A 14,737-nucleotide genomic window follows, 5' to 3' on the forward strand; every position below is an offset into this window, starting at 1 on the left:
CAACAGCGGACAAAGGACGACTAGAAAAACTGAGATCAAGTCGAAACGATCCCAAATTTTCTCGGCCCATGTGGGGTCCACACTACACCCTTGGACTTATCCGCTCCAGCCACCTATGCACTGCTTAATCTAGCCCGTGTAGTCAACTGAACTAGCGAAGAATCTCTACGGATAAAATGTTTCCGGTTCAGTCCAATACTCGGGATCTCTCCCAATAGCCCAAGCATATGACATAGAACATAAATGTAAAATTATGAAAATACCCCTAAAAATAGAAAATGACCCATTAGAGGCACTAAATGATGGAATTTTAAGAAACTAGGGTAGGGCTAGTCTATGACTACTGGTGGTTCAGTTCAGAACGTCGTTTCGCTATGGTCAAATTTAATTCATTGAATTCTAACAAAGTTGAATAAAATTCCAGCCAACCAAACGAAGGCACAAAAATGATTTTTACTAGCTGATACATTTGGTAAATAACTCCAACTTTCATACCAGTCCTATATCAATATTAATGAAGTAGGTAACTACGTTATGTAGTGTATGGAATCTTAATTATGTAGGCCATCGTTTAATACTTCAAAGATACCTTGAAACTAGATGACAAAACTTCATGGTCTACATATTCAACTTTTGCAAATCAGTCACTACCCACATCTTCCTCCAAATCCATCAACACTTCCTTCATGGATCTCCAACTCTCTTCCTTCCCGATCCTTTCGATCATCATTTTATTTATTCTAATGGTGCTGAAGATGGTTATGAGACCTAAATCAAGTTCAAATCTGCCTCCGGGGCCGTGGAAGCTACCTTTTATTGGAAAGTTACGTCAGTTAGTACTAAATCTACCACATGGGGCGCTACGAGACTTGGCCAAAAAGCATGGACCCTTGATGCACCTTCAATTTGGGGAGGTACCAACATTGGTTGTGTTGGAATATAACATGCAATAAACCAATTAATATTTATATTGCATGAACAGTGAACAAGCTACATAAATAAAACAGTAACCTTAATCAGAAACAGTAACATCAACATATATGAACTCAATAATTGATGCTTAAATTAAAATACCAAAAACCGTAAACAGTTGATAGGAATAGTGCGAGCGAGGTACGCCTTTCACGAATCTCCTTAAAGAGAAATGTCCAGCCACTGGTGCCAAGCTCTCCGGACAGACTCTTCCCAAGATACAACGCTCCGCAAACCACTAGTAAGCAGCACTTCAATACTAATGGACTTAGACGAACCAATTTAGAATTGCACTCTCAAACAGATTGAAGATAAAGAAAACGAGACTTAGAAGAGCAGCAGAATGACAGAAGAAGAAGATTTTTTTTCTCTTATGAAGCTGCTGCCAAGGCTCTCCTTATATAGGAGGCTAAGCAACAAAAACCCAGAAAAATCAGTGAGAAATCACTGATTTTCGGGCTGGCAATTTGACCAAGCAAGGTTGCAACCACCAGCCCATATCTTGGGCTGTTGCAACTGCTCTGGTTGACTAGGTAAGATGCCAGTCATGGGCTGGGCTTGAACAGTCCATATTCAATGCATTTGGGCCTCTCTTATGGGCTTATAACAAAGTGCAAAAATGTAAGAAATTATTGGGCTAAGACACGCACGCTTGCGCTCGCTCGCCTGACCGACCGGCGGGCGCGCGCGTGTGTTTTAGTCCAAGTTCATAATGTGGAGCCTCTCACTCCTACAAAAGCTTGGGTGCCTGATGTGTCAAATATATACATACATTTGTGCATCCTTTACACATAAGTTCATTGCATTTTGAGTTGATTAAGAGTTAATATTGCCTAAGAAAGCTATATTTGCATATTGTAGGTGTCAAGGCAAGAAAGGGAGGAAAAGAGTGCAAAATGAAGATTTGGAGCCCAGTACTGATTTCCGATCGATCGGCCATATTCCCGATCGATCGGACCTGCCAAAACACCTAAAAATATCATCGAGACAGATTGTATTTCCGATCGATCGGACTATTCCCGATCGATCGGAGTACTATTCACAGCACTGCGCAGTTTCGCGGAAAAGACCCGAATTCACGTGTTTCTAAGCCAAAACGACCCCAACTTGTTTTGGAAACGACATAAGAGTTTGGAGAAGTATAAAAGGACATAAGATAGGGTTTTGGAGGAGAGCTTGGAGGCTGGGGAGCTGGATTTCGTGCTACTTCCATTGGAGAGCTTGGAGGCTACCTTGGAGCTTGGAGAAGAAGAGGATCTACAAGGGGGTTTCCTCTCTCCTTTTCTATCCTAGTTTCTATGGTTGATTTCCTTTGTTTAATGATGTATTTTGCTTCCATGAGTGGCTAGATTTCCTACTAGGGTCTTAATGTAACCAAACCTTGAAGATTCAATAAACTTGATTTCCTTATTTCTTGATTTCTCTTTCTCTCTTGATTGTCTATGGGTGTGATTAATGCTTTTGAGTGTTTGGCCATCATTCAATTGATTTGCTGCCTAGATTGAGACCGGAAGGAGATATCTAGGGTTTGCCTCAAGCCATAGATGACATAGGGTGCATGAACCATAGGAATATAGGTTTGTGACTTATGCAATTGCTAAATGATTTCCATAGTTCGTAATGAGTTTTTGATATATTAATCCAATTGTTAGGAATAACAGGGATTTATATTGAAAATAAGTTTGATGTATCTAGGAATAGAACATTGAATAGGTTGAGAAATCGATTGTCATTATTGAGAGATGAATTAGGGATTTTAAGGAATCAAGGGAATTGAATTGGATAGGTGAGGTGAAGTTAAGTACCCTAGTGCTTTCCATCCTTGATTTCATATTTGTGTTTGATTTGTCTTTGTTCTTTTGCTTTAGTTTGGTTTAAAAACAAAATCAATCTCGAATCCGTTTCCCCAATTTGCATAATTGTAACTTGTTTGACATTGATTTCTATTGCCAACACATCCCTAGTGGAAACGATAATTTACTCACATCTTTATTACTTGTGCGATTTGTGCGCTTGCAATTAAATCCATATCAAGTTTTTGGCGCCGTTGCCGGGGATTGAGGCAATTGTTTTTTTTGTGTCAAATTAGGTTTTAAATTGTGTTAATTGGTTTTTTTTTTATTTTTCTGCAGAAATTCTTTCTCTTGTATGAGCTTGGGAACACGTTCTTCTAATCCAGAATTAATTGCTATTGATTTGGAGATTGAAAGAACTCTTCACAATCTTAGACGAGAGCTTATTAATAATCAAATGGAAGGCATTGGAGACAATCAAGGGAGGGGGAATGTTGGTGATCTTGGTGGAGCTTTAAATGTGAATGTTGGAAATGGTAATGGTGGAGGTGCTAATGGAAGAAATGGTGGTGATGAAGTTGAAGGCCCTCCTAGGCAATTTGACCCTCGCTCTCTTGAGGAATGTGCTAGGCCTACTTGGGACACAAATCCTTCAAGCATCCGCTATCCTTCTATCAATGCTACTAATTTTGAGATCAAGCCGGCTATCATCAACATTATCTCAAATTCGGTTGTTTTCTATGGTCTTCCTAATGAAGAGCCCAATGTCCATCTTCGCTCTTTCTTGCATATGTGCACTACTTTTGGGATTAACGGAGCTTCTAAAGATGCTATCTTGTTGAGGTTATTCCCATTTTCTTTGAGGGACAAGGCTAAAGGATGGTTAATGTCCTTGCCTCCCAATTCTATCACCACTTGGGATGAGATGGCGGAGCAATTCTTGACAAAATTCTTTCCTCCGGGCAAGGCGGTGCAAATTAGGGCGGATATCATGTCCTTTGCCCAAAAGGATTTTGAATCATTTTATGAGGCTTGGGAGCGCTTTAAAGGAATTATTCGAAGTTGCCCAAATCATGGTCTTCCGGAATGGGTGGTGTACCAAGCTTTCTATAATGGGTTGTGCATGCATACTAAGGAGATTATCGATGCGGCTGCGGGAGGTTCTTTTATGACCAAAAATCAAGAGGAGGCTAGGGAATTACTTGATAAAGTAGCCAAGACCACTAACTCTTGGTCCTCGGTGAGGGGGAATCCAAAGCAAGGAGGAAGTTTTAGAGATGATGAAGTTATGTCTACCTTGACTATTATGGCAAGGAAGATTGATGCATTGACACTAAATCAAGCTCAAGGAGTACATGCTATGCAAAGCACACCTTCTCATATGTCTTGTGCTTATTGTTGTGGACGCCATCCTACAAGGGAGTGTCTTATTGCTTCTTCATCTAATCCTAGTGAGCAAGTGAATGCCATTAGTGGAGGTAATTTCAATCAACCCCGCAATGATCCTTATTACAACTTCTACAATCCGGGATTTAGGAATCACCCCAACTTCTCTTGGAGCAATACTCAAAATGTGCAAAATCCTCAACATCTAGTGCAGCCCCAAGAGAAGAAGAGGGATATTGATGAGATGTTCTCAAAGCTTGCGGAAGGTCTTGATATGCTTACAACGCATACCTCCCAATTTATGACAAGGACAGAGCAATACATGAGTAAAACCGATGCCACTCTACAAGCTCAAGCAACTTTGATGCAAAACTATGGAACTTCCATCCTGAATCTTGAGGTACAATTGGGGCAAATAGCTAACAATTTGTCATCTAGAGAAAGAGGTACCTTGGCAAGCCAACCGGAATTGAATCCAAGAGGGAAGGATAAAGAGCAATGCATGGCAATCACTCTCCGGACTGGTAAGGTAGCTCAAAATGCTGCTGATCTTGATGCCGAAAAGGCAAAAATTTTGCAGGAAAAGGGGGAGTGCAGCAGAACCAGGGAAAAAGAAGCTGAAAAGTGTTCAAGGGCTATTTCCGATCGATCGGACCCCATCCCGATCGATCGGCCAGCTACAGTACATGATGAAAAATGCAGAAATGAGAAAGATATGCAGAATCGGTTTGCTGTGGAATTGGATTGGCCCGATAGTTCTCTTCCTGCACCTCCAGTCAAACCTTATGTGCCTCCAATTCCATTTCCTCAAAGATTGAAGAGCACTAAGAAGAATGATGATCAATTCTCTAAATTTTTGGAGGTATTCAAGAAGCTTCAAGTGAACATCCCCTTTGCCGAAGCTTTAGAGCAAATTCCTTGCTATGCCAAATTCATGAAGGAGATCTTATCCAAGAAGCGGAGGTTGAAGGAGCATGAAAAGATACAGTTAACCGAAGAGTGTAGTGCCATTGTGCAACGGAAGCTCCCAATTAAGCAAGATGATCCGGGAAGTTTCACAATTCCGTGCACCATTGGAAGCACCTTGATTGAAAGATCCTTATGTGATCTTGGAGCTAGCATCAATTTGATGCCATTGTCGGTTGCTAAGCAAATTGGGATGAAGGAGATTAGTCCAACCACAGTGTCTTTGCAAATGGCGGATAGATCTATCAAGTATCCTATTGGCATGGTAGAGGATGTCTTAGTGAAGGTGGGTGATCTTATGTTTCCGGTTGATTTTCTTATCTTGGATATGGAGGCCAACCCCACTACTCCTATAATCTTGGGAAGACCATTCTTGAGCACCGGGAGAGCTTTGATAGATGTTGAAAAAGGGAAGCTTACCTTGAGAGGTGCGGGAGGTGACCAAATCACTTTTAAAGTGTTTGGAACTAGGAGGCAAGAGGAGATTTCTCAACAATGCCTCCAAGTAGAGCATATTGACATGATCATCCCCGACACTCTTGAGAAGGAAGTTCCATATATTCCGGTGGAAGTTCTTTTAGGCAAAAATTCCAAGGTTGAGCATGAAGTTCCTAAGACAGCCTCCCAAGCTGCGATTGAAGTTCAAAAGCCTCAAATTGAAGATCCCAAGGAGAAGAAAAAGAAGAGCAAGAAAAAGAAGAAGAGGAAGACCAAGAAAATGAAGAAAAATGTCTATCCTAAGGAAATAGTGGTGATGAAAGCTTATTCTCCTTGCATGGAACCTAAGCAATCCAATGTTAATCCTAGGAAGCCATCAAGGGGAGTCTACACCACAACTCTCAAGGATCCCGGTTGAATCCAAAAGAGAAGTCGGGCTGAAGACTTTAAACCAAGCGCTTTCGGGAGGCAACCCAGGTTTTATTGTTCTATCCCTATTTTTTTTTTTTAGTTTTATTTTCACCTATTCCATGCATTAAGGACATTGCATATTTTAAGTGTGGGGGTGGGAATTTAGGTTTCTAGTTTTTGTTAAATAAAAAAAAATTTTGACTTCAAATGCCTTATGTCATGTCACTCTTGAGTGTATTTGGATGAATTTTGTGATCCTTGAAGCATTGATGGATCTTGCTATGGACATTCTTTCCAATTGAGTTTTCCTATCTTGAAAATTGTTTTGTCCATTGTGCCTTTCTGAATATGGAACACATGATTGTGGGGTATGAAATATGACTTGACTTTGGCATTTGTGGTTGTTTAAGATCAATTTGATTCTAAATAGCACTACTTGAGCAATACAAAATGAAAAAAAAAAATAGAAAAAAATTCGTTTTTGAATAAATGGTTTCTTTCATAAGTTTTCTGCTGAGTAACCGGGCCTCTTGCCTAGCAAGCAATGAGTTTCGCGTAAAAATGTAGGAAATGAATGTTAGAGTACCTTGGTGACTAGTTTAACCTCGTAGCCTTTTTGACTCGGGTAATTAGATCCGTTGGGGTGTCTTAACACCTAGTGCCCTAAGCCAACTGGATTGGGAGTCATTGGTCGAAAGCTCGTTACATGGGTCATTTAGAAAGCTTAAGGAGGTTGAGCATTGCACAAGTCACCTTTGAGAAGAAAAAGAAAAAAAAAATGTGAATAAGAATGAAGTTTGAATAAATGCTCATTGTATTCGCTTTTTGATTCTTATTGTTCTTGGAAGACTTCATGGCCGTTGTTTATGTCACTTTGAAGCCAAATATCAAGTGGAATCCATTATGTGCATCATTTCTTGAATTTATAAGCAAAGTGGATGAGATAATATTCTTGAAGGAATGCTTTTATTGGTTTGAATGCCCTAATGTTTGGTTTGTTAGTATGGATAGGGTTGCAATTGTGAGTTCATTTTATACTCTTGTTGATGGCATGAATTTTGGCATTGAAGTTGTTTAGTGTTTGTGGGTATCATTCTAGTAAACCCTCAGGAGACACAACTCCTCCTACTAGGGGCACCTAGGGGTTTAAAGGCTTGTGGCACATGCTAAGTGTCATCGTGAGCCCTACGAAAGTGGCATAGATTAGTTGCTTATTTGGAGTAGGTCTTTGTTGTTTTATTTTTCATTTGAGCTTAACAGAAAATACTCTTTCCCTCTATTCATTCTCAACTTGCTCGAGGACGAGCAAAGGTTAAGTGTGGGGGTGTTTGATGTGTCAAATATATACATACATTTGTGCATCCTTTACACATAAGTTCATTGCATTTTGAGTTGATTAAGAGTTAATATTGCCTAAGAAAGCTATATTTGCATATTGTAGGTGTCAAGGCAAGAAAGGGAGGAAAAGAGTGCAAAATGAAGATTTGGAGCCCAGTACTGATTTCCGATCGATCGGCCATATTCCCGATCGATCGGACCTGCCAAAACACCTAAAAATATCATCGAGACAGATTGTATTTCCGATCGATCGGACTATTCCCGATCGATCGGAGTACTATTCACAGCACTGCGCAGTTTCGCGGAAAAGACCCGAATTCACGTGTTTCTAAGCCAAAACGACCCCAACTTGTTTTGGAAACGACATAAGAGTTTGGAGAAGTATAAAAGGACATAAGATAGGGTTTTGGAGGAGAGCTTGGAGGCTGGGGAGCTGGATTTCGTGCTACTTCCATTGGAGAGCTTGGAGGCTACCTTGGAGCTTGGAGAAGAAGAGGATCTACAAGGGGGTTTCCTCTCTCCTTTTCTATCCTAGTTTCTATGGTTGATTTCCTTTGTTTAATGATGTATTTTGCTTCCATGAGTGGCTAGATTTCCTACTAGGGTCTTAATGTAACCAAACCTTGAAGATTCAATAAACTTGATTTCCTTATTTCTTGATTTCTCTTTCTCTCTTGATTGTCTATGGGTGTGATTAATGCTTTTGAGTGTTTGGCCATCATTCAATTGATTTGCTGCCTAGATTGAGACCGGAAGGAGATATCTAGGGTTTGCCTCAAGCCATAGATGACATAGGGTGCATGAACCATAGGAATATAGGTTTGTGACTTATGCAATTGCTAAATGATTTCCATAGTTCGTAATGAGTTTTTGATATATTAATCCAATTGTTAGGAATAACAGGGATTTATATTGAAAATACGTTTGATGTATCTAGGAATAGAACATTGAATAGGTTGAGAAATCGATTGTCATTATTGAGAGATGAATTAGGGATTTTAAGGAATCAAGGGAATTGAATTGGATAGGTGAGGTGAAGTTAAGTACCCTAGTGCTTTCATATTTGTGTTTGATTTGTCTTTGTTCTTTTGCTTTAGTTTGGTTTAAAAACAAAATCAATCTCGAATCCGTTTCCCCAATTTGCATAATTGTAACTTGTTTGACATTGATTTCTATTGCCAACACATCCCTAGTGGAAACGATAATTTACTCACATCTTTATTACTTGTGCGATTTGTGCGCTTGCAATTAAATCCATATCAGTGCCCTTGGGCCCAAAGTTTTACTACAACACTTGGACTTATAAACAACACATCCACATGGTATTTTTCCAATGTGGGATTCCCATACACACACTTATTGCACTATGTCCACCATGCTCATCATGGTCACTTTGGAGTCTTTTTACATTCAACCAATAAATGATTTGGTCACACTAATTACTCCAGTTTATTGTCCTTATAACAAGGATCAATTGCCCATAAATTTCATTCAATAATTATTATTGAGCTTTCATTTAATAATGGTCAAAATATAGTTGACCATCATTTTCCAACAGGTTGTTTCCTCGGCAGAGTATGCAAAAGAGGTAATGCAAACTCATGACATTACTTTTGCTTCGAGGCCTCGTCTAAATGCTCTGAAAATACTAGGAGGAGAAGAGGCCACATCACCTATATTCTTTGTTTGGTATTCTCTTATTTAAGACTTGAGCTTCATTGAGGATTCCTTTGATGCAACCAAACAAGACTTAGTAAAAAAAAGATTTTTATTTGATTCTTGGAGCTAAAATGGAGGGGACAAGATTGCATAGTACAAGACATCCAATGGCTTAGAATTAAAGGCTCAAATTTGAAGGTTCATATGGATCCAATGGCTGCTCTGCAAAGAAGCAAAGTTCTCAACTTTGAAGACATCCTCCAACGGTTGGGATATGGGTGGCTAGGATTAGTTTGTTCAAAAACATCAAGGGCCAAGATGAAGTCATGAATGGAAGACCAAGATTGAAAGATTGAGAATTGATCCAAGGGTGGAGAATGTGTAGAGACAAATTGAAAATTAGGGTTCTATCTCATTCTAGTGTTCTACACATGGAGAGCAAATTGAAAAATATCTTTGAGAGAAATTCTTGCTATCGAATTCATCAATCATGAAGCTTACTTGCTATTGCTATTTCAATCTTTATCATCAAGTGAAAGATCTTTTCCATTCAAGTCTCTACACTGAAGGACTTCTCACTACTCTTGCTTTTGTAAAAAAGGAAGTTCCTACATATTTTAGGCTTTGCCTACTTACAATCAAAACCTCTCTTGCTCTTAAAATCATATCCTATCCTTGAGAGTGTTGTATGTTGGGGGTTTAATTTATTTTAGTGAATGAAAGGGACATAGTGTACTAACTTGATGCTAGTGTTATCACACCAAGTGGTTGTTTTGTCCCTTTTTGTTTACATCTTTTGATTTGTTTGAACAGTTACGCCTATAGTTATAGACGGTTACCTGTTCATGTGTTAGTTTTAATTGATTTTTTCATGAACAGTCACATTTGTTCATGTAGAGTCATTTGTGAAAGGTTGTGTACTTTGGAGAGAGACACTGTATGTATATGGTTCACAAGGGATTTAAAGAGGATATTGCTTTCTTTTAATATAAGAATCTGTTGTATCCTACTAGAAAATCACCATTGAAATTGCTAAGCAATCTTAAGAGCAGGGTGTAAATTTGTGGGGCTTTTAAAACCACACTTTAGTAGAGTTGGAAAAATAATAGGTTGGTGAATCTAAGTAGTAGACGTAGGAGAAGGGTCTCCGAACCATTATAAATCACTGTGTTGATTTTGCTTGCTTACTTCATCTACTTGCTTGTTGCTTATTTGTTGAAATTTCTGAGACTCCAATCTACCCATGCAAGTTCCCATAGCTAAATTTTGAATTTTGATATGAAATTTTATATAGTGTTCATTAGAGTGTCGTGACATTGCATATAAAATTTTATTGTATTTGACAACATTTGCTAGGTGAAATTGGTGTTGCAAAATCTGTACATAGTGTGTTATTGCAAAATCTGTTTTTGTGATTCTTGATCAATTGATATTTTATCATTCATTATATTGTATCACATTTTGCATTTGAATGAAATTGATTAGGATAATCATTAGATGTCCAATTTGTGTGCTACTTGTTATTTGTGACATTGATTTGTTGAAAATTATAAAAAGGAATTTCAATTGAAAATTGACGACACAATTCACCCCCTTTTATGTTAAGCACGATCCCTCAATACATGCCAACTATATTATCTGTTTTGGGATTCCGAATCCCTTGGATACATTGTATTATCCTTACGGGTTTGTTCCTCATGGGCCTGGCAACTGAGTCTTGGCCCAAGTAACATAAGCCCATGAAAATGCCTAATTGACATGTAAGGACATATAAGGAGAGACTTTGCACATATAAACCACTCGGCAGACATACATATGTCCGATGTGGTATATTGTTTCTTTAACACGTGCCTTATTTTTCTTCATGTAGTAGGTAATAAAATTGACTCTGTATCATCTCCATGAAATCGGGGAGGCCATCTAGATGAATATGCTAAGTGACTATATGATCTCTTGAATAATGTTGAAAATTTGATTGGCTTAAGCTCTGATCAATTTCAAATCTCCTTATGCCAAACACCTAATTTGGCTTCATGTCGAAAAAGACACCTCTTTATTTTTCTTCCTTCAATACCCGACCTTTACTTTCACCACATATTCATAAGGACTACAATCCTTGATTTTATTTTCCACAGTATATCTCTTCAAATATGACAAGTCTTCCTTCTTAAAAATCAAATATGACAAGTCTTCCTTCTTAAAAATCAAACTGCCTGAGCAAAAGTTGGAGAAAAATCTCCCGAGAATAAATTTCCATAATAGGTTAGTCAATATAAATTTAATGTGAAAAATTAATTTAAATGCATGAGGATTTAGATTTGTCATTATGTTAATCGAAAATCATTTTAATGCAAAATTGGAATTGCACCCGATTAGGATTCCTAGTTAACGAATTATTAACATAATGCAGACGTCAAATTCAAGTAGTTCGACCCTAATCCTTGAGTCATGACTTTCGGACATAGCAGCGTACCATCACTTGTATTGAGACTACACATGTTTAGTCCAATGAACATCAGCTCTGATTGGACCTCTATTTTGAGGTTCTAATGTCCTTTAATTAGGATGTTCTAGCACTTAGTTAATGTATTTGATTGCATTTTAGCTTAATTTTACACTTACAAATGTTTCCCCTTGGTTTTGTAGGAATCGGACCTTGTTCGGGCAAGTTGGAGCACTTTTTGGGCACTTTTTGCTGTGAGGTGTCGGGACACTTCCCAAGGTGTCCGGACACCTGTCCGGACACCCGTCCGGACGCTTTCTTCACAAATTGAGGCAGAGGCTTCAAAGTTGATGGACGCATGAAGTGTCCGGACACCCGTCCGGACACCTACGGCGAATCTGCAATTTTCTGCACCGAAATTTCAAGGGCACTTAGGGTAAATCATGTATGTAACCAATGGGAAACGATTTTATAAGGGTAGTTAGGTATTTTCTATTGTAAAAAGAGAAGAAAACCCTAAAATTGGGTCTTCCTTCACACAATTCATCTCCTCCAACTTCTTGCCTCCATTGTTTTTCTCTCTCTTTCTCTCTCTAGGATTTTACTTAGTTCTTGTGATCTTGTTTGTAAACATTGGTTTTCATCTATAAAATTGATGTTTATTCTCATTATAATGAGTGGCTAAGTTCTCTTTCTAGTTTCTAGTCCCGAACGGTGGGTGCAAGGTTTCGATTACTCAAGGTATGCTCAAAGAATCGTAGCTTCGATTTCTCTCTTTTAATTTCGTGATAGTTGTGTGATTGGATCTATGGGAATGACATATTTGATTGTATTCTTGGATTGTATAGTCTAGGGATTGCATCTAATGTGTTCGATTGAGAATTGTTAAACCCATTGCATGATTTCCTTAATTAATTGAGTTTTTCATTGCATAGCTATTAATTATGTGTATTGATGATGGGGTTTTGGGTTAATTTAGGAATGTGCATGGGAGAGTTATGGTTAATTGATCTTTGAGTGTGAAACTAGGGTGTTAGCCAAGCCGAGCCCCAAGGGGGAACATTAATCCATAATATTAGGTGCTTATCCCTTTGCGTTCATCGTAGATTAAGAGACCCGATGGCCTACATGCATGAATTGAAGTCTTATATCCCAATTCTCTTTGCATATGCATGATTGATAGTATCACACAATGCATTGTGTATGGTTGTGTGTGTTTGCAATGATACCTTGAGTATGAGAACCGAGTAGCCACCGGGACGGACTAGAGACTAGGTTTTTTTAATTAATTGTTTTAAATCCACTTTGTGCTCACTTTGATTACAAAATCGCTTATGCTACCGAGTCATTCGGCCCATTTCTTTTACTTGCTTTTATTTGATATTCATTGTGTTTATTAGTGTTAGCTAGTCATTTGCATATCATTCACTTCAAATTTGCATTGCTTCCTCGTGGATCGATACCGGACTCACCGGTTTATTACTTGACGATACCCTACACTTGGGGTAAGTACACACACACACTTAGGTGTCGGTCAAGTTTTTGGCGCCGTTGCCGGGGAAGCGAGTGTCAAAGATGGTGTCGGTCGCTTGTAGATGCTAGCTTTATGCTATTAAACGCCATCAAATAAGGAAGGAGCACGGTCACGCTTCAAGGGTAACTTCGTTCCTCCCTTTTACTTGCTTTCTAGTGTAGTTGATTTAGTGTAGTTGCTGAAAAAGAGCGGAAAAAAAAAAAAAAAAAAAAATTTGTGAGGAGAACTTGGCGGATGGGGCTAACTTAGATTCCTGTGGGCGATGGATGCCACCTTGTTTGCTGCTTGGTAGTGATACGTTGTTTGAGAGAGCTTTGCGCATTTTTCTTTCTATCACTACTTGCTACATCTTGGTGTGTTATTGTTCCTACGGTTGATCGTTGTTCTATTCCTATATTTGCTCTTGTTCTTGGTTGTTCATTAATTGAAAAAAAAAATTTAAAAAAAAAAAAAAAATCTTGTGTTGCTTGACGTGGTTGATCGCTACTTTCGTGTGCTACTTGCTATTGTTCCTTGCCATCATGTCTCATCTTAGAGATAGTGTTAGTGGGCATGGGTCTAATAGAGATGGGAGAGGTGGTGACATAAATGCGAGTGATGCAGGGAGTGTACGTGGGGGTGATATCAATCTCGATGTATTGCGTCGTCTTTTGCAACGTGTGAACATTGATGAATTGATGAATCCGGCACAAGGGCAAGATGCCCAAAATGTGCCAAATGCCCAAAATGTGCCAAATGCCCAAAATGTGCCAAATGCCCAAAATTTACCAAATGTTCAAGTTGAGCATGCTTTGCAAAATGCACCTCAACCACTTCAACAAGACGACATGGCACAAATCGCCCCACAAAATGTCTACCAACCTCCCAATATGCCTCCCGCATATCATATACCTCCCCCATACAATTATGTGCATCCCATGTATTATCCAATGCCACAAGTGCCACAATATGCTCCCTTCGGACAAAATTTACATGCACCTCCTCCTGTGGAGTACATTCATGCCCAAGAGCATCGCACTTTGAGGGAGCTTACGCATCCCGCAAGGCAAACTCAACCTTCTTGCATCATCATGCCACCGAACCAACAAAATGTGAGCCTTAAACCATCCATGTTCCAAATGATTCCCAAATTCCATGGAATGGAATCGGAACGACCATATTCCCACGTGCGTGATTTTGAATCGGTGTGTACTACTTTTGGTGATGTCACATGCTCACAAGAAATTTTGAGACTCAAACTTTTTCCATTCTCTTTGAAGGATCATGCAAAACAATGGTTTGAGAACTTGCGCCCCCAATCCATTGCGACTTGGGCGGCAATGCAAGAAGAATTTCTCAACAAATATTTTCCTTCCCACCGTACCATCTCTTACCAAACACAAATCATGAATTTTCATTGCAAAGAACATGAAACCTTCTTCCAAGCTTGGGAGCGGTTTAAAGATTTGTTGTTTATGTGCCCTCACCATGGATTTCAAAAATTTCAAATTGTGAATTTTTTCCACAAATCTTTGACTCCATCTTTGAAGAAATTGGTCTCCACTATGACTCAAGGTGATTTTTTGAATAGGGATGCCAATGAAGCATTCACTTTCTTTGATGGGTTGGCGGAGGAATCCCGATCTTGGGAAGCTCCTCCACTAACCCGACATGATGTTGTGCCAAACTCTAGTGGCAAGTTTGTTTTGAATGAAAATGATGATGTGCATGCTAAACTTGCTTTGTTGTCCAAGAAATTGGAGTCCTTAGAGTCACTAAAGGCCCCTATAAATGTGGTTGGTGTTGATGGACAAGTTG

At 39.0% G+C, this 14,737-nt stretch overlaps 1 protein-coding gene, 1 non-coding gene and 1 pseudogene across 2 annotated transcripts; 1 reads left to right on the forward strand and 2 right to left on the reverse strand.

The window, feature by feature from the left end:
* The first annotated feature begins 687 nt into the window (after positions 1-687).
* LOC119986326 (cytochrome P450 71D11-like) lies at positions 688-9,680 on the forward strand. Its single transcript, XM_038830912.1, has 2 exons — positions 688-926; positions 8,863-9,680. Exons 1-2 carry the CDS (start codon positions 744-746, stop codon positions 9,007-9,009), a joined length of 330 nt encoding a protein of 109 aa, XP_038686840.1. The 5' UTR covers positions 688-743; the 3' UTR covers positions 9,010-9,680.
* On the reverse strand, positions 3,740-3,845 carry LOC119986353. The gene has a single exon (XR_005465242.1). It is a non-coding gene; the product is annotated as a small nucleolar RNA R71 (small nucleolar RNA).
* Positions 9,681-14,314: 4,634 nt separating the features above from the next.
* LOC119986338 lies at positions 14,315-14,414 on the reverse strand (annotated as a pseudogene).
* Positions 14,415-14,737: the final 323 nt, after the last annotated feature.

Source organism: Tripterygium wilfordii, chromosome 19 (assembly GCF_013401445.1).
Source record: "Tripterygium wilfordii isolate XIE 37 chromosome 19, ASM1340144v1, whole genome shotgun sequence".
Lineage (NCBI taxonomy): Eukaryota > Viridiplantae > Streptophyta > Magnoliopsida > Celastrales > Celastraceae > Tripterygium > Tripterygium wilfordii.

Bases quoted from the DNA above. Each gene is read 5' to 3' on its own strand.
- LOC119986326 (XM_038830912.1), top strand. From the start codon at position 744: ATGGTGCTGAAGATGGTTATGAGACCTAAATCAAGTTCAAATCTGCCT. The intron at 927-8,862 runs GTTGTGTTGGAA...ATTTTCCAACAG, and splicing joins TTGGGGAGGTACCAACATTG to GTTGTTTCCTCGGCAGAGTA.